Consider the following 24642-nt stretch of genomic DNA (forward strand, 5'->3'; position numbering starts at 1 on the left):
ATATCCTTGGGCAAGATACTAATCCACTACAAGAGAGTAGAAAAGTGCTATATAAGTGCTATATAAGAATCAGTCAATTTACCATTACACCCTGATTGGATGATTGATTTGCATATATGGACTGTTATAGGCTTCCACCACATATACATATAGGCAATACTTCTACTGTAGCTATATCCATCCATTCTATGATAAATTCAAATGAATCTATCTAGATTCTTACATTCACATTTGATTCCACTTGCTCTCAAATTGGTATTTGCACTGTTCAGAAAAGACCTCTGGCTATTGTACTCATCTAATGTGTTGCGCATGAACTCCATGCAGAATAATTATTGAACAAATGCTATAATGTCTGAAGCACTTTTTTATTAGACCACTTGTGTAAATATGGCTGTGTCTTCCCTCCCACATATTTCCTCTCCCATGCATTTTGACCATTGCTTCCTCAAAAAAAAAAAAAAGTCAAGTAGCTAATCATCTCACTACATGTTACCTCTGCTAAGTAGGTCCTATGTGACTGCTATAGTTCACATTTCTCGTGCCATAAAATATGGCTAAAGGTGGAGTAACAAAGGTGAACAATAACAGAGATTTAAGTGATGCAATTAGAGTTTGACCTTCTATGGTGAGGTTGAAAACAATGCAGGAAGGCAATTACATATATAAGCCATGTCAAAAAAAAAAAAAAAAAAAAAAAGCAATACAGTGATTTACTCAAAGAGGCCACAATTCAGGAGATTGTGGGTTTGTTTATGGTAGCTGGCTGAGAAGGTGGGCGAGCGTTTGGGTGGGCATTTTCCAGCGAGTTAAATCACAGGCTTGAGATATAACGAGTGGGTGGAAGGCTATACATGATAGGACAGGCAAGTGGGAGAAGTTAACCAATAATTAGACTACTAAATTTGTAATCTGGAAATTATTGTGAGGATGGTGAAGAAATGTTATACTCTCTTTTGTAAAAATGATTTACAGGTTATTGTATCGAAATATTAATGAATCAAACTGCCTCCCTCTATGAAAAGTCAGAGCCCTGCATGTGTTTGCTCAGCTCAAACAAATGCAGAACTTCCACGAGTCAAAATCAGTACCTTTACATGTTTAATTATTAAAAGTGATCTATTGAAACACAATAGATTATGACAACAACAAAGTTTACAAATGAAACAGAAATATTCCCCTAGTCTGTTGCTTGCTCTGGAAGATTCATTTAAAACTTTTTAAAAAGTTTAAAAAAAAAAAGAAGAATAACAGGAAACATACTTCACAATGAACACTCAGAACATTCAATATAACAGTTTTTTTCTTTTTCTAGACATCTTCACATTAGAGATGAGTGATTCCATTTGTTTTAATACAAAACAGGGGGCTGAAATCGATTCACAGCTTCTTTAAAAGCCTTCACATAAAATGGAAAGATAGGTTACTACTGAGTCTCTTCCCTTTTTTATGTTTTTCTCAAAAATGTCTTCCATCAAAAAGAAGTCAGTGTCAGTACATGACATTTTTTTCCAAAGTCACTAGGCATCTCTGCGTGATTTCTCTCAGTGTTGAGTCTGTATGACCGGCACGCTCTTGATCTCTGACAGAACTGATCATGGTCATAGAAATACGCAAGTAGTTTTCAAAGAGTTGGTGGTTGGAGTTAGGTACATATGTGCATGGCCACCTGCTTTTTCAACACCCTTATCCAGAAAATGTCATGGACAACATGAAGTCTGAAGCTACACACAAAAAATTGAATAAATATGCAAACCCTCAACACCAGAATACAAACATAGGAAAAGTCCAATATACATACTATATGTGCAGTCAGTATACACTGGTTTAGTACAGCTGTTTTTGCTCATGGGGAGAGAGAAAATAAACCAAGAGTGTTGTAAAAGTCATGCGGCAGCAGTAAGTCAAGTGTTTTGCTCATGAGGAAGAAACATGTCAGATGAGAGTGCTGTTAAACCTGAGAACCTATGAGTCATTTAAAACGTGTGAATGATGTCCCAGAGTGGAAGCCAGCAGTCACTTCAACAAATATTTGAAATGTATTACACACACATCCTTTCCTTTATTTTGTCTTCTCACTCTTATTTTAGGAAGTGAAATGACACATTAGCTGCAAAGTGAAACTGTGGTCTGTCAATTGAAAATAAAGGGCACTTTCAGATGAAAAAAAAAACTGATAAAAACGGCTGCAGCCCTTTTAGTAACTAATTTCAGATGACAAAATATTACATTCAATTAAGTAGTTGCTAAAACATACAGTCAAAAGAGATTTTCAGTTCTTTAATCCATGTAATGCTTTTCCTCATTGGTTGTTTAAAAAAAAGAAAAAAGAATCAGTTCCTGTAAAAGCACCAAACATCTTTAAATGCTGCTTTTAAACGTACTCAATTTCAAACCTTTTAGTTCCTGTGTCATTCCTCTCCATAAATAACCAGAGCTATAAAAATGTGCTACTCTCCAGAAAGTTCATGAGTTCACTACATAGGAACATACTGTGTTAAAATGCAATAACACAATTCAGCATTAAACTAATATTTTTCCTATAAACATGATGGTCATTGTGTTTGATTAGAGTCTGTGGTAAAGAACTAATACGTGCGTAAATGCTCTCTAGAGTCACTCAGCATTAGAGGCGTACTATTTGAGTTTCAATGAGGCTGTATTAAGTTCACAACTGAGATCAGCGTTCATAAAGTCTGTCAGTTGCCCCTGACAGACTACTCCAGTTCCTCTCTGTGCTCCATGCTAAGATCTCTCCTTCCCACTCCCTGGCTGGACAGCTGCCTCCCCCTGTCATCTTCCTCCTCTCCATCCTCTTCCTCATCATCCTCCTCTATGCCTTCCTCCTCCTCTTCCTCCTCCTCTTCATCCTCTTCCTCAGTGCCGTCCATTGAGTCATCGGCTCCGAGCATGGCTTGCTGCATGGCCAGGGTGGCTGAATCTGAGGATAGTGACTGGAGACTGTCCATACTCAGTGGGTCTGAAGCGAGGCCAGAAAGAGGGTAGGGAGAAGAGGGGTTATAATGTGACAGATACATTTAAAAAATAATAATGTAGGCAGAGGAAGATAGACCTTTTTATTAGTCTGTGCATGCTTCAGTATTATTTGGAAATTTCACTTAGCCAATATTCAGAGTGGCTACAGGGCCAGAGACTCAATTTTGGGAGCCACCTGAAAAAACCCCATCCCATATGGAAAAGATATATATAAATCTTATAAAGTTTGTATCTGTCTTGTGTGAAACTTGTATGAAAAGCATACAAGAGTGACAACAGATATAAGATCCCTTGAAAAATTATATAAATGAAACTTGTATGTTTTGGATACTTCCTAAAACAATATCTGAAAGTAATGAGAAAGTGGCCACTTTCACGAGTAAATTATATAAGCCTTATATGATTCACTATAGGAAGTAGGCCAAATCTTATGCAAGTCTTTTATAAGTTTTTTCTATTGCTTTTCCATATGGGATCCTACACACCAGTTTGATCAATTTTACCTTGCAAAACGTTACGTAGACTTTGTCTGCCACTGAAATTAATTCTTACCCTGCCTTTTATCTATATTTGCACTCCAGTAGGGAAGCTTTCTTTTACTTGTCTATACTCGTACCAGCTGCAGTACTGTGACAGGAGATAACAAATTGCATAAGTAACTGAGGTCTACAACCTACCATGTAGCAGTAAAAGAAAACTATTCCCAAGAGACTTGTTTGTACACATGAGTGCAGGCTGAGCTATTGATTGATTTAGGACACATTTTTAAATAAACTGATAGTCTAAAAAAAAAATTAAACAAAAGAATGGTAATAGTGCCACCTAGTGGTTTGGATTCAAGCAGACACGCTTTTAGTTTGTTTATTTTTTTGTACAATGTGTACAATTTTACCGTTTATCAATATTCCCTCCAAATTCAAGTACATATCATAGCTATAGTGATCACTGTAGGACAAACACATCATAGTCAAGCAAGCAAAATCACAGACATTAAATTTAGACTGTATCCCATAACAGCCACAGTTGACGGCTGCTGTGTTTCTGCTGTTTGTTTTTACTGTTTCTACTAGTATAATTGATTGTGTATAAAAATATTTTTCCAAACACTATATTTTAACTGTATTTTAAGAGATGACATGTAAAATTTTAAATGTTCATGTATAGCTAGAAAGAGCTATTTGTGATCTTTAAATTACAAGTAAGCATCTATGGCTGGTAAATGGTAAATAGTTCTTATATGGCACTTTTCTACTCTCTTGGAGCACTCAAAGTGCTTTACAAAACAAAAATCAAGAAGACATTAAAGAAAAAATGAAAAAGTAAAGGATTATTTAATGCCCAAAGAAAGCTGTTTGCTTTGCTTTTCTTGGAAAATGTAACTGTTGGCATACTGTCTGAGTTGCTTCCTGTCTGAGATCTGTGCGTCTGCAATACACCAGCCACAATAGAGTCGGGCCAAAAGCGCTGTGTTGGACGATGCTGGGACTTCATCTTCTTCGCTTTAGGAGCCGGGTCAGGATTACTGGCATCTAACATAGGCTGAAGGATACGTCGACGAGCATTGATGAACCTGTGAAAAGACCAAAGAAGTCATATTAGGAAAAGTAACACCTATGAATCCAACTTAATTACTCTGCATGTCTTTCACATATCTAATTAGTTCTACTAAAAAGTACCGAGATTTAAAATGAAAAACAAGTACATACAAAACATTGAATATGACCATCAACACTTCAAAATGTTATCATTTGATTAAACCATACCCTAATGAAAAATTTTAATGCACTTTTATATCAAATTGTCTTTATTATTTTTTTCTCTCTTTCTCTCTCTCTCTCTAAGGATAGACTGAAAGTCAGGACCCTCCACAGTACCATGGGAAGCTAGAAGTGGCTGACACTGTGAAATTCTACTTGTGGAGAAAGCTGGACTGAAAGATAGCACTAATCATGGCAGCACAGGAACAAGCTCTAAGCACAAGATCCATAGAGGCTGGGGTCTATCACACCAGAAAAGACCCCAGGTGGAGGTGTAAAGATGCTCCTGAGACAATTCTGGACATAACAGCAGGTTGTAAGATACTACTAGGTAGAGTATACATGAAATGCCATAACTAAGTGGCTGGCATTGTATAGTTGTACATTTGTGCTGAGTATGGTCTCCTCTATATCTCAGAAGGTTGAGCAAAGATCCTGTGGGATTTCCAGATACAGACACACTGGTAATGACAGCTGTAGTGATAGATATAGCGATGCCAAGTGGTAGCAGTATCAGGAAAAAGGAACACAAGAAACAAGAAGAGAGAGAGGGAGAGAGAGAGGGAGAGGTTGTTCCACCTGTACTTGGTGTATACAACCAGGAGATGGTGCCACTGTATCAATGATGTACTCGGATATGCCAGCATAGTCAAGTTCAATTTAAAGCTTAACATTCATGCTCTGTAGAAGAAGGGCCAAAGTTTGTTCGATCTGATGTGCAGGCTGAGGTCTTTTAGTGTATGTAGGACCTTTTATGACACAGTGATTGCTACTCCAAGCTTTTATATGGTTGTCTGCTGGGGAGAAACAGTACATGGATTAAAACGCTGATGAAGAGAGCCAGTGCGCTAGACTCCACAGAGGAAGTGGGTGAGAGGAGGATGTTAGTCAAACTGATGTCTATTATGGACAATACTTCTAAAAGACTGTGGGGACCCTGAACAGGTCCCTCAGCAGTAGGACAGATCACTGTCACAGGTCCTTCATCCTGACAGCAGTCAGACTATATAATACCCACACAGGATAAATACTGTTTAAAAAATGCATATGTATACATTATCACTTCCACTGCATTTTAGCTATAAATGTGTGCATATAATAGCATTTTGGCTTTTTTGTACACTATTTTTCATTTATTTCGATTAATAATTTTCTAAAATATCTCTAAAATATCTTCACAAATGAATTTCCCTTGCGTCGGATTAATAAAGTGTATATGTCTATGTCTAAAGAAAACTTTGTCTTACTTTTTTAAATAAGAATATGAAGCCGTGTTTTGCTTTTACACATGCACATGAGGCCTTTTTTGGATTACAAAATCTTACCAGTTGTTTACTTGCAAGAGAGTCAGACTTGTTTGTGCTGCAATCTGTCTTTTCTCATCTTCTGTTGGATATGGGTGCTGCAAGAAGTAGGAAACGACATTTCAGTTTTCAAGCAGTTTCCAGCTGTTAAAATGGAATGTGCCGCACCATAATTATGTTAAACACTGAAAAGTCTTGCACTCAAACACAGTGTAAATGTCTGCCTGCGTCTCACCATGAGATGCTGGAAGAGCCAGGAGCGCATGATGTTGGTGGCGTGTTTGGGCAGGACTCCCCTCTTATTCTTAGACTTCTTGTCTTCACTGTCCAACAAGGAGGACAGGTCCACATTTACCTTTATTCACAGACAACAGAAAGGAAAGAAAGAGGAAGAAAAGAAAAAAGGGAAAAGACCATAGGGCTTAGTTATTGTTGCCACGGAAACAAACTCAGACTACCAATTACCTTTTTTTTTTCCTATGGCAAGGGCAGAAACACCTCCTCAAGTGTCACCATGGTAACTGAATTTGAGTAATGATACTTAAAATATAAAGAAGCAGTACCCGTGACTAGTCTGTTATATGTGTGGTGCTTGGACTTTGAGTTTCACAGTTTGGTGTCGGTGAGCTAGAGTGACGCTGATGCAGAGTGGGCCTGTGTTTGCTTGGATTTTCATTGGTGTTGACCTGTAGTACACCAGCCTTTGTGTTCAGTGAGAAATCATTATTCAGATGTTACTGTTTGGAGTGTGAGTGCTGAAGGACGAGATGCTCTCAGACTATTGACAGTCTTTGACAGCCTGCATATGGATGTGTGTGAGTATGTGAGTTCATGTCTGGCTGAGACAACTAACTGCAAATATTTTTAACTGTTGTAAGAACATTTAGGTTTGCTATTTGGCGAAGAAATCATTTTTATCACACTCATGCTTAAGATAAAGTTTGCACATGGCTTATTAGATAGTAAAGGGAAAACATCTAGTGATATTCTTCATTATTATGTTCTAATTAATGATAAATAATTCACTATTTCTAATTAAAGCATGACTTATATTGTTTTGTATTTTTTCTTTTTTTTCCCCCCCGTGGTAATTTGGGGCTTTTTAATAATTTCTTTGAACTGTTTTATTTTTTATTTTTTTGGGGGGTTTTTTCAGGATGATTGCACAGCATATAAAAAACAAGTATTCAATATTTAGCTCAAACATTTACATACATTCACTTAAATCTTAAAAAGTGGTGCTCAGGGTTCCATCCATCTTCATCCGCTTAATCCGGGGCCGGGTCGCGGGGGCAGCAGCCTAAGCAGAGAAGCCCAGACCTCCCTCTCCCCAGCCACCTCCTCCAGCTTATCTGGGGGAACACCAAGGCCAACCGAGAGATATAATCTCTCCAGCGTGTCCTGGGTCTGCCCCGGGGGCCTCCTCTCGGTGGGACATGCCCAGAACACCAACCACAGGAGGCGCCCAGGAGGCATCCTTGTCAGATGCCCGAACCACCTCAGCTGGCTCCTTTCGATGTGGAGGAGCAGCGGCTCTACTCTGAGCCCCTCCCGGATGGCCGAACTTCTCACCCCATCTCTAAGGGAGAGGCCAGCCACCCTTCGGAGGAAGCTCATTTCCGCCGCTTGTATCCGCGATCTCGTTTTTTCGGTCACTACCCACAGCTCGTGGCCATAGGTGAGGGTAGGGACGTAGATCGACCGGTAAATTGAGAGCTTTGCTTTTACACTCAGCTCCCTCTTCACCACGACAGACCGGTGCAGCGTCCGCATCACTGCAGCCGCCGCACCAATCTGTCTGTCGATCTCCGGCTCCCTTCTCCCATCACTCGCGAAAAAGACCCCGAGATACTTGAACTCCTCCACTTGGGGCAGGAACTCATCCCCGACCCGGAGTTGGCACTCCACCCTTTTCTGGCTGAGAACCATGTTATGAGTGGCTGTGTGCAGACAGGAATAGGACCCAAGGTGCAGACTCCGGAGACAGATGTGAACTAAAAACAGCTTTAATGTTAAACTCAAATATAACATAACTGGGGGAAAAAATCAAAATAAACTTACATCGGAAAACTGACAGAACACACAGCTAGGTAAACGGTAGATCGCGACACAGACACAGAGAAACACAGGGCTTAAATACACAGAGGGAGCAATCAGGGAATGGGTAACAGGAGGGAAACACAGCTGGGGCAAATTAGGCCTAACGAGACAAGGGGAAGCAAAACCAGATACATTCACCTCAGACAAGGACCTTCAAAATAAAACAGTAAACATGACACAGACTGAACTAAAGACACAGACTCACACGCACTGCAACAGAGGGAACAGAGACGTGGGACCAGGGCAGACACAGACACTGACTGGAAACGGGGATATAGCAACTAAGGATACACAGAGACGCGAACTAGACAAGGGGATACAGCTGACAGGGGAGACAGAGCAACTAGAGAAGACAGAGACATAAACCATAAGACAGAACTCAAAGAAACCAAAGACTAGAAATTATAAATAATATAATAAACTCAACAACCCTGGGTCAACGACCCAGGCATCCTAACAACTTGGCCTCAGATTTGGAGGTGCTGATCCTCATTCCCGCTGCTTCACACTCGGCTGCGAACCATTCCAGTGTGAGCTGGAGGCCTTCACCCGATGAAGCCAACAGAACCACATCATCCGTGAAAAGCAGAGATGAGATTCTGAGACCACCAAAGTGAAAGCCCTCCACCCCTTGGCTGCGCCTATAAATCCTGTCCATAAAAATTATGAACAGAATCGGTGACAAAGGGCAGCCCTGGCGGAGCCCATCACCCACCGGGAACAAGTCCGACTTATTGCCGGCAATGCGAACCAAGCTCTTGCAACGGTTGTATAAGGATCGAATGGCCCGTAACAATGGGCCAGACACCCCATACTCCCGCAGCACCTCCCACAGGACACCCCGAGGGACACGGTCGAATGCCTTCTCCAAGTCCACAAAACACATGTAGACTGGTTGGGCAAACTCCCATGCACCCTCAAGTATCCTTGAGAGGATAAAGAGCTGGTCCAGTGTTCCGCGACCAGGACGAAAACCACATTGTTCCTCCTGTATCCAAGGTTCGACTAGCGGACAAACTCTCCTTTCCAGTACCACAGGCTAACCAAGCCCGATAGGACTCCTTCTTCAGCCTGGTGGCTCCCCTCACCTCTGGTGTCCACCATTTCGTTTGGGGATTACCACCACGGCAGGCACCAACCACCTTGCAGCCACAGCTCAATGCAGCAGCTTCGGCAATGGGGACTCAATGTCCCCAGCTCTGCCGGAGGTGTGCGTTGAAGATCTCGCGGACTGCAGCCTCTGCTATGCGTTCCCAGCACACCCTCACTACGGGTTTAGGTGCACCAGGTCTGTCCACCGTCCTCCCGCACCACCTGATCCAACTCACCACCAGGTGGTGATCAGTTGACAGCTCAGCCCCTCTCTTTACCCAAGTGTCCAGAACATATGGTCGCAGGTCTGGTGATACGATTACAAAATCGATCATCGTCTGCGGTCTAGAGCGTCCTGGTGCCACGTGCACTTATGGACACTCTTATGTTCGAACAAGGTGTTCGTTATGGCCAAACTGTGATTTGCACAGAAGTCCAATAACAAAACACCACTCGGGTTCAGATCAGGGAGGCCGTTCCTCCCAATCACGCCCCTCCAGGTCTCGCTGTCATTACCTACGTGAGCATTGAAGTCTCCCAGTAGGACAACAGAGTCTCCAGGTGGAGCACCTTCCAGCACCCCACCCAGGGACTCTAAGAAGGCTGGGTACTCTGAACTGCCACTTGGCGCATAAGCGCAGATGACAGTCAGGACCCGTTCCCCGACCCTAAGGCGCAGGGAACAAACCCTCTCATCCACCGGGAAAAACCCCAACGTACCGGCAGCAAGCCGAGGGGATATTAGAATACCCACCCCAGCCCGCCGCCTCTCACCAGGGGCAACTCCAGACTGAGACAGAGTCCAGCCCCTCTCCAGGAGACTGGTTCCAGAGCCCAAGCCATGCGTAGAGGTGAGCCCGACTATATCTAGCCGGTACCTCTCAACCTCACGCACTAACTCAGGCTCCTTCCCCACCAGAGAGGTGACATTCCATGTCCCTATTGCCAGTCTTGGCAGCCGGGGGTCAGTCCGCCAGGGCCTCCGCTCCTGGCCGCCACCCGGCACACAATGCACCCGACCCCTATGGCGCCTCCTGCGGGTGGTGGGCCTGCGGGAGGATGGGCCCATGTCTCCTCTTCGGGCTGTGCCCGGCCGGGCCCCATGGACTAAGGCCCGGCCACCAGACGCTCGCCCTCGGGCACCCTCCCCGGGCCTGGCTCCAGGGCGGGGCCCCGGTAACCCTATCCCGGGCAGGGTAAACTGTTCCCTCGATGTTTTCTCATAAGGGTCTTCTGAATCGCTCTTTGTCTGGTCCCTCACCCAGGACCAATTTGCCATGGGAGACCCTACCAGGGGGCAAAAGCCCCCAGACAACATAGCCCCTGGGATCCCCGGGACACACAAACCCCTCCACCACGATAAGGTAGCGATTCATGAAGAGGAGCTCAGGGTTCTACAGTCTATTTTAACTTAACAAGGCCAAGGTCATTTGGGGGGATTTATTTGACAGCAATAAATAAAGAATTGTAGATTTACACAAGTTGGAAGGCCTCCTGGAGTCATTAAGTTATTAATACAAATTATTTAGATCTATCAAATGAGAGGAAATTGGCTAGGATGTTCAGAAATAACACAAAACCCATTAATGCCCAAGTATGCCATGAACTGAAAGCATCCCCAGAGCAAAAATAATTGATCATTGCTCTGGAGCTATTTTGCTGCTAGTGCTACATTGCACAGTGCTACATTGAATAATGAAGTTCTAGGACTACCTCCAAATTCTAAACTTCACCCCAAATGAACAGTTGGATGGTTGAAACTTGGGCACAGTTGGCTTTTCTAATAGAACAATAATCCTAAAGATCAAAACTGGTTTTGAAATACATGCAGTAGCTAACATTAAATTTCTGGAATGGCCTGCCCCAAACCCTGACCTAACCCTATTCAAATCTTGTGGACTGTGCCTAAAAGCTCAGTCAGTGCCAAGAAATCAACCAACCATTTTCCTAGTATCATTCATTCCTACTATTTGGAGCCGTTTCAGTCCCCAAGACAGAGTATATTTTGTATACAAATGGGACATTGCTTGTTTTTTTCTATTAATAAATCTAACACCCCCATGGGTTAAATCCTCCTGACTAGGTCCTCTCATTGGTCCTCTAGTTTCATGTAAGTTGTATATTTTGTTGGAGGAAAATCATTATGCCCCACTATTATTAGGTTCCACGCAGAATAGTGTGGAAAGAATCCACAGACACGGAGATGCTGACCCTCACCCACCTACAACCCACATAATGCCCATAAATAGACATTCACACAGATCCCCCCTCATTCTCCCAACACAAAACAAGACTCATTACAGTTGCAGCTGTGTGTCACGTGGCTCCTTCTGTCCTGGGAGTGTGTGTGTTCCAGGAGAAAGCGAGGTTAAATTAATTGGCAGCACCGAGCCTCAGAGTGTGATTACTCGGGGCTTGTCGGCAAAGTGGCGAAGGGGCTGTGTTCAATTCCCAGCACGCATGTAGAACTCAGCACCAGCTGGGTCACTGTTACTGTCACAGAATTACATGAAACTGAGCCACTCTTCAAACCAACACAGAACACTGTTAAATTTCTCTGCCCCATTTCTTTTCTTTTCCCCCCATTCAGAAAAGGCAAGTGTACAGCCTGTTGATTGGCTCTGCTTGGAGCCTTGGTTCCAGCATGGAGCCGTTCTTTGTCATAAATTTGTTTGAAATCTCCCCAACAACAGAGTGGGTGGAGATTGTTAAAGTAAACCTTAAATTCCAAACACAATGAATTTGTAATAATTAAACTGCTGTTCATACAGATCGATATATAGCCTCTTACACCCACAACTCTATTTTCTGTAATAGTTATGCTATGAAATCACAATCAAGGTTAGATTACCGCTAATGCCAGACACACAATTTATTAAGAAACCACATTTTTTTGTTCATGTTTTTATGTTCATCCAACTTTCATCCAATATATTTTGTCTGTTCTTCAGCTGTTGGTGTCTTAAGTCTTTGTTGTGACTGTATCTTGTACATAGACATAGGAAGGGTTCAAGTACCTGATACTCTATGCTTTAGAGGAGCCTTTGTACTCCTTCCCAAACAGAGATGAGGCGCTACACAACAAAAGAAAAGTCATAAAGGTTTGAAAAGGTGATAGTCCTCTCCTACCTAAACCACTCAAAAATTAGTCCCTGGGTATCACTCCTACAGTAAAATTATGATGATAAAGTATTTTTGCCTATATAATGACTACTTTAAAAGTCTTAGAGAAAGACAAAATGTTATACAGTATGAGTAATTTGCCAGCTTGTAGGAAGGCTGATACTGAAGGCTACTAAAGAACCTAATACTGAATGTCCTAGTCTTTTATATACGTCATAGTCAGTGGCTTTAGTAGTAGTAGTAATACTATGATACTGTCTGCTTTGTTTATGACTACTTTGGTTAATTTCTTGTGCCTCTCTGTATTTTTTCTTGTATATTATGTGCTTCCGTGTCTATTTTTGTAGTTGTCATTATGTTCTGTCTTATTTTGATACTTTTCTTGAAACCATTTTGTTATTTTGCCTTCAGGCCTTGCCTGTTTTCTCTCTTTGAGTGTTCTCTAATTGTTGCCCTGAATTTAAGAACAGTAATATATTACTGTTAGGATACTCCTTTCTCAGAATGATTTGTTGATTCAAATGCTACGGTGAGGGTACTGACAGAGACTAAAAAGAGAAATCATTGTTAACTTGTTAAAGCAAATATCTAGTCAGCCATACACTCAGTGGCAGCAACTCAGTACATTTAGGCATTTGCATTTGGGTATGGTTGTGGAACTTGTACAATTGTTTCACACTTGAACAATTTCTCAAGGTGTTCCAACTTGTAGAAATCTGCAATTATCACATTACTGATTCAATGTGAGGTAGATAATAAGTGTTTTGTGACTTGTAGACTAAACTGACTTCCAAGGTGCACACAGAAGAGTTGAAAGAGGCTAAAGCTCTGGCAAATTTTAAAACAATTTAAAAAATCATCAGGGTAAAAAAACAACTTTTTAGATAATACATTTTAAATAAGGCTAAAAAATAAGATATCCCTAACACAAACATAAGGGAACCTATAATATACATTTGCACGAGCCCTTCTTGTCTAAAATACTTCATCTATTAATTACAAGGCGTTTTGTCCTAAACATACAGTTTGGCTAACTAATTTGACACATTGTCCGCATTATTCTTATGTTATTTACTGTGCATAACAGCAAGCTTCAGTGTTAATATTCCATATGATATTCATCACTATTACTGTGTGGATCATCTGTTCACTTTTTGGCATTCACTTGTGAGTCAACAGACCCTTCCTTTGAAGGTTCTGTTGCCTTCAGAGTAATGATTTTCTAAAATAAGTATCCTCATATTTACAACAAACCAACAGTCACAGAGCAGGCATACAGCAAATGTCCCAGCTATTCTAAACAATTCCAGAAGCTTTTTGACAATCTAAATTGAACTAAAATACTAAAACCAGAAATCTGTCCCTGTGCAATAAAAAAAAAAATTCAGTCATTCATACGAGTTTCTAAATCTTTTGGCAATAAAACATTTGTGATCCTAATATTTCCTGTTCATAAAAATTCTGAAATATTTTACTTCTGTTCTGTTCACATCTCAAATGTCCTGTACTTTTTGTTTTTAACAAAAGGTTTTTGAACAATGAAAAATGAATGACTAAATGAATTAGTCTTTTGTATGAGATCCGAGATTTATTTCTTGTATCTACCTAAATCACATCATCCACAAATTTGTCTTTAACTGATATTCATCTGCAGTGGCATGGTATCACAAAGGCTCCCCAAACATCAGGGGAATAAACAATTTCTATTTTGTTTAGCAGCAGGAGGCTATGTTCAGACAGACAATGAAAAGACCCACTGGGGAGGTCTGAGAGATGTAAAGAACAAATTGAGACCATAGGTGGTGAGGGCACAAGGAGGAGTGACAACGTTGGCCAGAAAGCATTGTGGTTCAGACAGCTTTACCTGTGAGTTCTGGATCTGAATGGTTCCCGGAGGCAGCGCCTGAGTTAACACTTGCCCTTGCGATGTCACCATGGCAACTGGCTGGTACAGGGTCCCACCTGAGGGGATAATTTGCTGCCATGAGTATCAAGTGTCTTCAGCAGCTACTAGAAGCCAGATCCTACACTAGCACCAGAGCTTATTAACTGCTTGTCAGCCTTGCAATCAAACACACAGCAAACAAGAGACTAAATGATAAATTCAAAGTGCATTACTGCCCTTTAACCCAGAAAAAAAAACACAGAGAACAAGGAGAAGGAGGAGTGTGTTTTTGCTGCTGGCTTAATTAGCCTTGATCAAGACACTCTTATCACAGTCTGTTTGAGCTCTTCAGTATGTCGTGATCAAAGGGAGAGACATTGATTTATTTTGGGTTAAAAGGGTTTTCCAGAGGGCAGGATTAACATTTCACTGTACAGGCTTGACATTACAAGAACCTGCCAGCCAAGCTCTCTGTGATGGATACTTATCATGACCCTCTGATACCAGCTATACAAAACACAGCCACAAACATGTAGCTAATGATATGTGTATATAATAGCAATGGAATAGTAAACGGCCACATACGTGTACACTGATTGATCAAAAGCATGCTAATGACTATTTTTATTTGTCATTATGCTCAACAAACAATTGAGTTTTATACTAATAATATGAAAATGCTTTATAATGATAACCCCAAAATGACGCAAAGAAAAAAGATCAAAGTCAAACTGATAAACACAATGCAAATAATAAGAAAAGTATTCATTTGAATATGATAGTTATTAAAAGTCAGGAAATGGTGCTTTGGATAGCTGGTGTCAAATATTTCCTCTGATCAGAACGAGAGAGAAAATGTGGAGTACTATTTGAAAGTGTTGAGAGTGATTGGGCTAAGGCTCAGGTAAGTGTGCAGAAAACAACAGAACCACCTATGCGATTTTATTTATTTATCATTAGCTGTATGTCACTGACTGTCCCAAAATCTATGGAGACCCTATTTAGAGGTGGTAGTTTACTGAATAAGTTACACTGAGTTTTACATTTTTGTAGCACCTCTTCTTCACACATTGGGTCATAGAGCCATATGGAAAAAAAAGGTCGATAGTGTCAGGCCAAATTTTGTTTTATAGTGCTCATGTGAATTGACACGCTTACCCGAGACCACTTGAGAGTTGATGGTGGTCATGGCGACATTCCCCTGTTGCAGCCCTCCAGCAGGCACCACAATCCCTGAAGGGTTAACAGAGCTGGAGACAGAGGTCATGGATGGAGAGGAGGTCTGAATTAGTTCCTGGGGGATAACAGAGGGAAACACTGGTGAGCAACTCTAAGGGGGGGGAAGCTATTGCTTGTGTGTGATAACCAACAGCAAAATTTACCTGCTGATGAATGGCGTATCAAGGGAAACACTACATTACTGCATTATTACGCTAGGTACCATTAAGGAACTCTAAGCTCCACGGTGGGTCCATCACTGACCTGCTGCATGCTGAGACTGGTGTGTGACGGAGAATAGGGCCCTCCGAGGTCATTACGGAGGAGGTTGTCGCTGTGCATCTTGGTCTTGAGACAAGTGATGTAACGGTTGCAGAAGTCCTTACAAAGCTCATTGACCTTCTCTAGTTCGAGTAGGTGGATTCGCAACACCTGAATGGCCTTTACCATCTGAGAGCAGCAAAGACAAAATATGAAACAGATCACATTCACCTTCTAAAACACTAATGACTTTTAGCGAACACCTTACCTTTAAAACACCAGGTTAACAACCATGAACAGAAGAATACGTTTGATGTTGGTCTCATGGATATTGCTGGCATTTGGTTTTATTGCAATTTATGTTACAAAGAATCAAAAATCATTGGTAATGGTATTTACAGATGCAGACTGCTGACTGACCTGCATCACTGATCCGTATATATATATTAATACATTTTGGAATAAATGCAAATCTTCTGGTTTCTTGTTGTAATTATTTAACTTCTGGTACCCATCCGTAATGCTGGGTAATGTCTTTAAAACAGAGTCCAGGTAACAGATTAAAAAATCCTTAATACGGAAGACCCACGGGGGCCTGAGTGACTCAATAAACATTTGGGAAGTGCATCACATTCAGTAAAACAAACTTAAAAAACATCTGGAGCCTTTCCACTCAATGTCTGTGGACTACAAATGTTTTTACATTAAGCATCATCATCATCACAGTAGTGTGTGAGTGAAGTGTATGTGTTAAGGCTGTCAAGGTTTAGTTCTATTTAGATTAGTTAACAAGCTGCCATGTTCTTCATGCTCTTCTAATTTTACCAAGACATGCATACTGCACTCTGGCTGTAAGATTAAGTTTTTCTCGGTCTGCAACTTTGCAGTACATTCCTATACAGGGTTCTAGTGGCTGTGCTTTTAAGATTACATATCCTGGTTAAGTCATTCACCAGTGTCTTGGCAGTTGTTTTGGGGTCTTTATACACATCTCACTATTTGTCTTTTCAGACTCTTTAAATTATTTCACTTGCTAACTCTGTCATGTTTGGTCTGTAATTTCTTGATGACACATCTCACTCCAATCCTTGGCACTTGGAAATGCTGTGATAAGTTTGTATATCCATTTCTTCCTTTGTGAGCAACTATTTTCTCAACTGTGAACTCATTTTGTTTGTTTTTTGTTTTCCTTGTCAGGTGACAGCTCAAACCCTTGCTGAAGTTTTTTTTCTGTGTATGATTTGGAAGATAACCCTCGGGTTTAACTTGATTTTACAGCATTACAAATTTAAAGCGCATGACTGCAGCGCAGTGCACGGTGGTTGGTGCTTAGTTTTTCAGGGTACTCATAATATCGACCCAGCTAAATTTTTGTTTTTAAATAGTTATATTAATTTATGCAAGTAGAAATACTGTATGCTTTATAAAGAAAATAATTATATTTAGAAGTTCCATAAGAAGTATAAGACTTTGAAAGCCATTTACACAGTTTTCAATAGACCAGTGTCTAATATTTAACAACTCCAATTCGTTGCAGTTGTGTTGCTAAGGAACAGCCTATTAAAGGATAAACTGCTGACAGCTACTGACAAGAAATGAGAAACATGTTTTTTGTTTTGCGTTGTTTTTCTACTAAGTTATGATCTGTCATTGAGTGAAATTTGGTTTGTTGGTTTGGCTGAAGTGACAACAGGAATCACTGACAATATATATATATATCATCAGCTGCCTGGCTTTTCTTCACTCTGTGTAATACAAGATGGCACACCTTCAAAGTTGCCACCCAAGGTCAACAGAATGGTCAGAAAAGCACTTGGCCAAGGAGGAGATAAATCAGCTAATTAAACTGCACTTGCTTAATCAAGGGACCAGTAACTCTTGTCCTCATCACAGCCAGTCAGGCCCAGCGTAGCATTACTGCCCTATGGAAGAGTTAGTGTCCTCTGGCAGAGACGCCTATTCCCATTACCTCATAAAACACACAGATGCAGGGTTAATTGACTGTTCAGCACTTGTCAGCCTGCAAGTACTGTAATGAGAAGAGTGCACTTTTTTCCTAATTCCTTGTCTGTGTCTTTGTGTCTGTCTGGCTTCAACTCCTCCCCCCCTTTTGTCATAGAAGATTATCAGCTTCCTCCTTCTCGTAATTTATAATTATTTCTAACTGTTGTGCACAGAGAAGATGGGAAAATTACTTTAAAAAGGACTGAATACTTGGGAATAGCAAAAATGGGATTCAATGCAGACACAGAGCCACATCTGTTAAGATTTATGTTACAAAAAAGAGGTTCAGGAACAGAAAAGTTGGCCGCCAGTAGGAAGACAGGCAGTAATTGCTTGAAAATGCTTAATTTTAGTGAAGTTTTTTATTAGTTTTAGTATTAGTTTGAGTCTTTAAATTTTATTGTATGATTTAGAAAAATCAGTAGAGGCCTTCGAATACATTTTTTTTAAAGTTGTTGACTCAGTCTTGTAAACATCCAAAGTCTCAGTTAACACACCCATTAATGCCTCATCAGGCAAGCTGTAATACAATTTTTACCAAACTAACAAAAAAAAGAGAAAGAGAATTTTTTCTCTTTATTTTTATATTTCACAAAATCATTTCATTTAGTTCTAGTTTTATTTGAGTTAAATAAAAAGTTTTTAGTTTAGTTTTAGTTAAATAAAAATAACCTTGGTTATGGCATCAGTCTGCACTCTGTTTAAAAGGAAAAGAAAAGGGTGAATTCAAAAATATATTCACAGTCTATTCATACAAAAGCATACAAAACACAACAAGACAGAATAGCTGTGGAAGTGACAAACTAAAGTATTCTTAAAAGAAGTGGAGGACTCTTCGGTGTGTGAGGGAGAAAAGGTTCCAGTTAATGTGTGTTCTGTTGCATGGTTCATATAATAATTGTAGCTGTATGTTTATTATAGGTTTTTCATTTTTCTCTTCTTTAAATCACCTCTGTTGAGTTTTCTGAACTTTTTTAAGAGTTTTTTTTTCTTTTTACTTCCATTGTTCTTTATTCAACCTTTATTGTGAGCATCTTTCCATTTGCTGGTGTTTCCTGAAGTTGCAGTACATGCAGTGTATGACCTCTTAGGGCTACTGCAGTTATAGTTGTATATAAAAATATAAAAGGCAGCTGTGGCTAAAAAGGTAAAATAGCTCATGTACTTATTAAGGATAATAAAAAAAACTGTACTCAGAAGGTAAAAAAAACAGTAGAAATTACTGCATTACGTATTAATTACTGTTACATATTCATTTAAAAGAGCATCGGTACCAACAGTGCCATCTTCAGACACGCAACTTCACACAGCAGGCACACTGACCTTCCCCTCATTAGGAGCTGTTTCTCACAATAACACTTTGTGAGAAATTTTGAGAGGTCACTAAAGCTCCCATTTGAACAATATTAAAGTTTGACCAGCATATACACTAATGTTAGCTTTTTCAACTATTAGCAATTACCTGATAGCAACCTTAGCCATCTGTTATCATTAAAATAGCAGCTAGCAACTGGCTAATAATAGAACCTTAACATTAGTCTGCAATGTTAAAACACTGTGTTAGTTTAACAGGATAACACCATTATTTGTATCTAAAAAGTTCAACATCAACTGAGAAAAGTTTATCAGATACTCCAACAGCCTACTTTATACATTCTATTGGATCTGGACCTGGATCATCATCTGGATCAGCAATGTAAAATACATAAATATATCCATCCATCCATTCGCTTCCGTTTATCCTTTTCAGGGTCGTGGGGGGCGCTGGAGCCTATCCCAGCTAGGGCGAGAGGTGGGGTACACCCTGGACAGGTCGCCAGTCTGTCGCAGGGCTAACACATAGGGACAGACAACCATTCGGCAAGACACTTCACCCGTTGCCTACTGGTGGTGGTCAGAGGGCCCATTGGCGCCAGTGTCCGGCAGCCTCACCTCTGTCAGTGCACCCCAGGGCAGCTGTGGCTACAATGTAGCTTGCCATCACCAGTGTGTGAATGTGTGAGTGAATGGGTGAATGTAGTGTAAAGCACTTTGGGGTCCTTAGGGACTACGTAAAGTGCTATACAAATACAGGTCATTTACCATTTACAGTGTATAAGGCAAAAATAGAGTCTGTACAAATAGTATAGTGAGCTTGAAAATTAATATTTAGAATGACAACCTTTATTTTTCGACAGTCTTTGGCTAACTTTCTTGTACTTAAGGAATTGTTCCCCAGGTTCTAAAGTTATTCTTCATGCACTGCTTCAGTAATGTTGAGGTCTGAATTCAGAGGACACCGATTCATGACTGATGCCATTCCACGGTGTCTTCTCTTTTTCCCCCAGTACTGTATAAACCTCAAAGTTACACATCATCTCATGCTAAAAATGAAGCTGTTCTCAATCAGACACTTTCCAGACAGTATTGCATGGTGGATCAAAATTTGATGAGATTGTTTCTGCATTCATAATTAAATCAGTTATGACAGGATCCCTAACAACACTTACCAAAATTCAACCCTAAACCATGTCAGTACCTCCACCATCTTTCAGAGATAGCTGTAGACATTCACTATTTTACCACTATTTTGCAGAAATGAAGGATGGCGCAAAACTTTTGTAAATTACTGTATACACAGTTATGCTGTGTGTTAATTTGATTTAACACATGTGATATGTTGACTTACCAAGTTGTCCAATTCTGGATCTTCGCTAAAGAAGGGTTTATGTTCTCGTTCCTGCTGGTGCACAAAGTTTTCTATGTCCACATCAAAGCTGGCTGACGTGATGCATTCAGATCCCTGTGTGGCCTGTTCACATTTCTCAAACAGCAATGCTAGCAGGGGAAACAATGGATGCCTGAGGAAAAAAGATAAAGAGGCACAGTAGGTGTCAGTTTCTAAAATTGTTAATATTATCTTTTCTGCTGTGAACAGAATCTTTCTATAAAGATCAATATAATCGCTTGAAGGTGAGGTCAGTGCTGAAGAGACTCTCTTTTCTACCACTCTAGTTGTTAAGGATGTCTTAACTACATAAAAAAACAACTCTAATCTTCACTTAGTCCATCATTCAATCAAATTTCAACTCAATTTAACCTATATAATGCCAAATCATACCAACAATCACCACAAGGCACTTTATATTGTAAGATAAAGATCCTATGATAATAAAGCGAAACCCCCAACAAATAAACAACCCCCTTTGAGCAAACATATGGTTATAGTGGAATGGAAAAACTCCCTTTTAACAGGAATGGACCTTGCAAAATCTTTGACCTTTAACTTTAAACAAAGTGCTTCTGCTATTTTGCAGCAGCATGGTTTAATTTTAGAACCGACTTGCACCTGCATAATACAATTGAAAAATTCAATTTGTGTTAATTTCAGTCACTTTATCTTACATCTTGATAAAGACGTTTTCCAGTCAGAATGCGGACAACTATCAGTTGTAACACCTACAGCCCTGGGCTGAGGGCAACTCCTACTTCCTGGAATAGAGCCCAAGTGTAACCCAACTAGAAAATTGTTCTTTTTCATAACGTCATATTGTTTTTCATGTTTCATAATCATAATGTTTTCATAATGATAACTGTGTGCAACAAGTAGAGGTAAGGCATTAATTTGGCACACCAATGGAAAATAGTTTTCAGTAAGATATGCCCATGCTTCTTTGCTCATAGCTACTCCAGGGTGAGGTGGCAGCACATTGGAGCACCGTAACCTTTTAAACATTAAAGCTTACTGTCTAAAGGAGACATGGAAGTCACTTTCGTTTATCATCAACGGGTAAGAAGAGACCAATCAAGTCTCCAGAAATTAACATTACAATTTCTAAAAGATCCCTCAGACCTCTGCAGGGAGCGTAGGAGAGTCTAAAGTTTTTCAGTCACGAGTTTTGTCTTTCTCTAATGTCCATCAGTAACAAATATGGATTTTTAGATTTTTTTTTCCTGTTGGTAGCACCTATGTTGTAGAAGAATACCTGTTCAATCACTAAAATTTAACTTTGATCTGCAAAAGCTAAAGCGATTTATATGTCTTCTATATTTTGCAATGGGACAGGTGATTCATTTTCTGTGTAAGAATAGTCTGTAAAATCCTTTTAGATTGATTAGACTGTAGATTGCTAAGTGGTTAGTTATATTGTATATTGTTATAAGACCATACAATAATACAGAGAAACCCCCAACCCAACACATGACCCCCTAAGAGCAAGCATTTAGCAATCTGCACAAACAACGCTAATGCAACTAGAAGCGCAGAACCCGAGAGTGATGTCAAAGCTAAGTCTGTCCTGACCGTAGCCAAGCAGAGCTTCCACTTCAACAGAGGACATCACTACTATCATTGCGATAGTAGTCATGCTTGGTTTATTTCAGCCTCCATTTCTATCTGTAACTGGTTCTACAAAAGACTAAATAGTCTGGTTCTTATATAGTGAGCATTCAAAGCACTTTATACAACTTACATCATTCACACATATGTGTTTTCTAACGTTCACACTATGAATGCATCAGAGACCAACTTGGGGTTCAGTATCTTACCGGAGGATACTTAGAGCAGGTCTTCTATCAATTGGAAGGTTGGCGAATCAATATCTGCTCCTGTTTACAGTCTGCAAACCTCTCTTCTAAGCTACATGGCCACAACAGTTTTCTGCGATGTGCTCTTTGATGAAGTTTACAGGTTTACACTGTTAAACGGTAATTATATGGCATCTCAGGTCATGTTAAAATGTACCCCAAAAAGGATGTATGCAGCAGTGTGACCTGGGCTCATGGCCAACTAACTCAAATGGCAATTAGCCAATGGTACTGTGAACAATTTGCCACTCGATACCACATACGCACACATTAGACTTGTCAATAGGGACAAGAATTTAAAACATATTGTAATATAAGCTGTACTCCAAGGACTCCTAATGCCCTTGTCCTACTTTTAACAGTGTGGTAGCTCTGTGAAGTACTTATAGTGGACAGGATATGGTCCAGTAACGGCACAGGGCTTCAGAGAGTTATCTAAATTGTTCCATTCTGTCTTTCACAGAGAACGACATTTGGATACTGTACAAGGATCTATAGTGTGCTGCTGTATACAGTACATGTTACATTATTGAACACATCCACTCGCCCCACCTTGATTCCAGGGGTACTTGGGAAGACAAATGGATTATAACAAAAATTTTGTGTAGCTAATTATACAATCCTAAAAGCTGCTTACACATGGCATATTTTATATTCATATTCCATGGTTTTAAATGTACAACATATATGTGAAGGCTTGGGGGAATGGTGATGCGTTTACTGTTTTAAAATACGAAAAGGCATTGATTTGATTGATGGTGTCTTGTATTTACTACATGCATAATAAATACTGCTTGGAGCTAAAAGCCACATTTAGGAGTGAAGAACTTTCATTCTTACATTTAAGCACATTTATGTAGAATCTGAATGTGGCTGTATAACTTTTAAATTAATATTGATTGCATAAAGTTTTGTTTCATAAAGACACAATGATGATGAAAATTGATGCAGTATACTTTTTAATTCCATTCAACTGTAAACCATACAGGCAAACATATCAATCACAGATCCTATCAGCTTTCACATAATGATGTAAATGTTGATGTCCCTCTGGGTACAAGTGGCAAAATTTGGGTGGAGACATCTAATATTTTATTTTTAGTATTTTCTTGATTCATACCACAACAAGCAAGTACTCAGGAAACTTTATAACAGATATGCAAGTTACAAAAAGTTTTCATTTTAAGCATCATCAGCAATGTTATAGATAAAGTTGTAAAACAATAGTAATGGGATTAGTTATTGTTGCATTTGACTTAGGAGATGCTAATATGCAAAGTGGTTCACTGCTATGACTTACAGAAGCACTTAATTATACTCATTCACTGTCTATATAAGTCCATCATACTTCCCGTGTTAGCTTCTTTTGGTTTACTTTTATACTTTCTCCCTTCTTTTCCTATCATTGTAAAAATGACTGTATTCAATATTTTCTCTCCGTTCTAATACAATTTGCAAATTCTGATCAATTTAATTTATGTTTTAATCTGAAAAAATATACAAACACACCGTTCGGCCTTAAAGGTGAAGTTGTTAATGTTTTGTTTTTTAACCATCACTGGTTGAAAAGTAATAACCCTTGAGAATTAGAATTCAGTGTCCTTAGCCAAGGAGCCTCATACTGGAAATGTTTAATGTATTTCTATTTGCCATTGAGAATCACACAAAACTGGCACTCCACATGGAGTTCCTCTGGAGTCAATTAGTGGTCGTTTGTTGTTTACTTTCAATATAGAACTCAGGATTGCGGTTTCACCAACAAAATACATTATGGGACTGTTCTTCATGAAAGTCTGAGTGAATGGATTAGTGGAACATACCAAGATAAAGGTATGTAAGTCTGATGTCATTAGCCATTTCTGGGTCCAAACTCCTCTTCAGCTCTGAAAGTCAAACGAACACTGCGGCATCACTGAGAATTACAAACTGTCTAAATTCTTTCATCTTTAATAAAATGATCAGTGTGGCTGCTCTACCAGGTGTAACAATTAAGTTTAAAATCCAGGTATCCATGAAAACAAAATTTGTGAAATTTATGAGTTAGAAGTTAGCTCACTACTTTCCACCTAAACATAACATACCATGTTCTGACTGAGGGATTTCTGAAAAAATTATAACGTACAGCTCTGCTATCCCTTCTGACATAAACGATGACAGGAAACTAAACAGCAGGGATGTTTGTAGGGTTACTGAAGTTGAGCTAGCTGGTATATAATGATGTGGTACACGGTGGCTAGCTACACACCTACAGTGGGGCAAAAAAGTATTTAGTCAGCCACCGATTGTGCAAGTTCCCCCACTTAAAATGATGACAGAGGTCAGTAATTTGCACCAG

At 39.9% G+C, this 24642-nt stretch overlaps 1 protein-coding gene across 4 annotated transcripts in view; it reads right to left on the reverse strand.

The window, feature by feature from the left end:
- Positions 1–446: 446 nt before the first annotated feature.
- The window catches only part of pknox2 (pbx/knotted 1 homeobox 2), a 118031-nt gene continuing 93835 nt past the window's right edge, over positions 447–24642 (reverse strand). For all 4 annotated transcript variants that reach the window (XM_005943351.3, XM_005943352.3, XM_014340420.2 and 1 more), the window contains 8 exons: positions 20410–20581; positions 15741–15926; positions 15417–15552; positions 14238–14335; positions 6294–6413; positions 6080–6156; positions 4389–4567; positions 447–2980 (listed from right to left, as the gene is read on the reverse strand). In XM_005943351.3, coding sequence (XP_005943413.1) covers positions 2718–2980; positions 4389–4567; positions 6080–6156; positions 6294–6413; positions 14238–14335; positions 15417–15552; positions 15741–15926; positions 20410–20581 — 1231 coding nt within the window. In that variant the 3' untranslated portion in view covers positions 447–2717. The remainder of the gene's footprint in view (positions 2981–4388; positions 4568–6079; positions 6157–6293; positions 6414–14237; positions 14336–15416; positions 15553–15740; positions 15927–20409; positions 20582–24642) is intronic.

Source organism: Haplochromis burtoni, unplaced genomic scaffold (assembly GCF_018398535.1).
Source record: "Haplochromis burtoni strain Fernald_Lab_line unplaced genomic scaffold, NCSU_Asbu1 Contig_360, whole genome shotgun sequence".
Classification (NCBI taxonomy): domain Eukaryota; kingdom Metazoa; phylum Chordata; class Actinopteri; order Cichliformes; family Cichlidae; genus Haplochromis; species Haplochromis burtoni.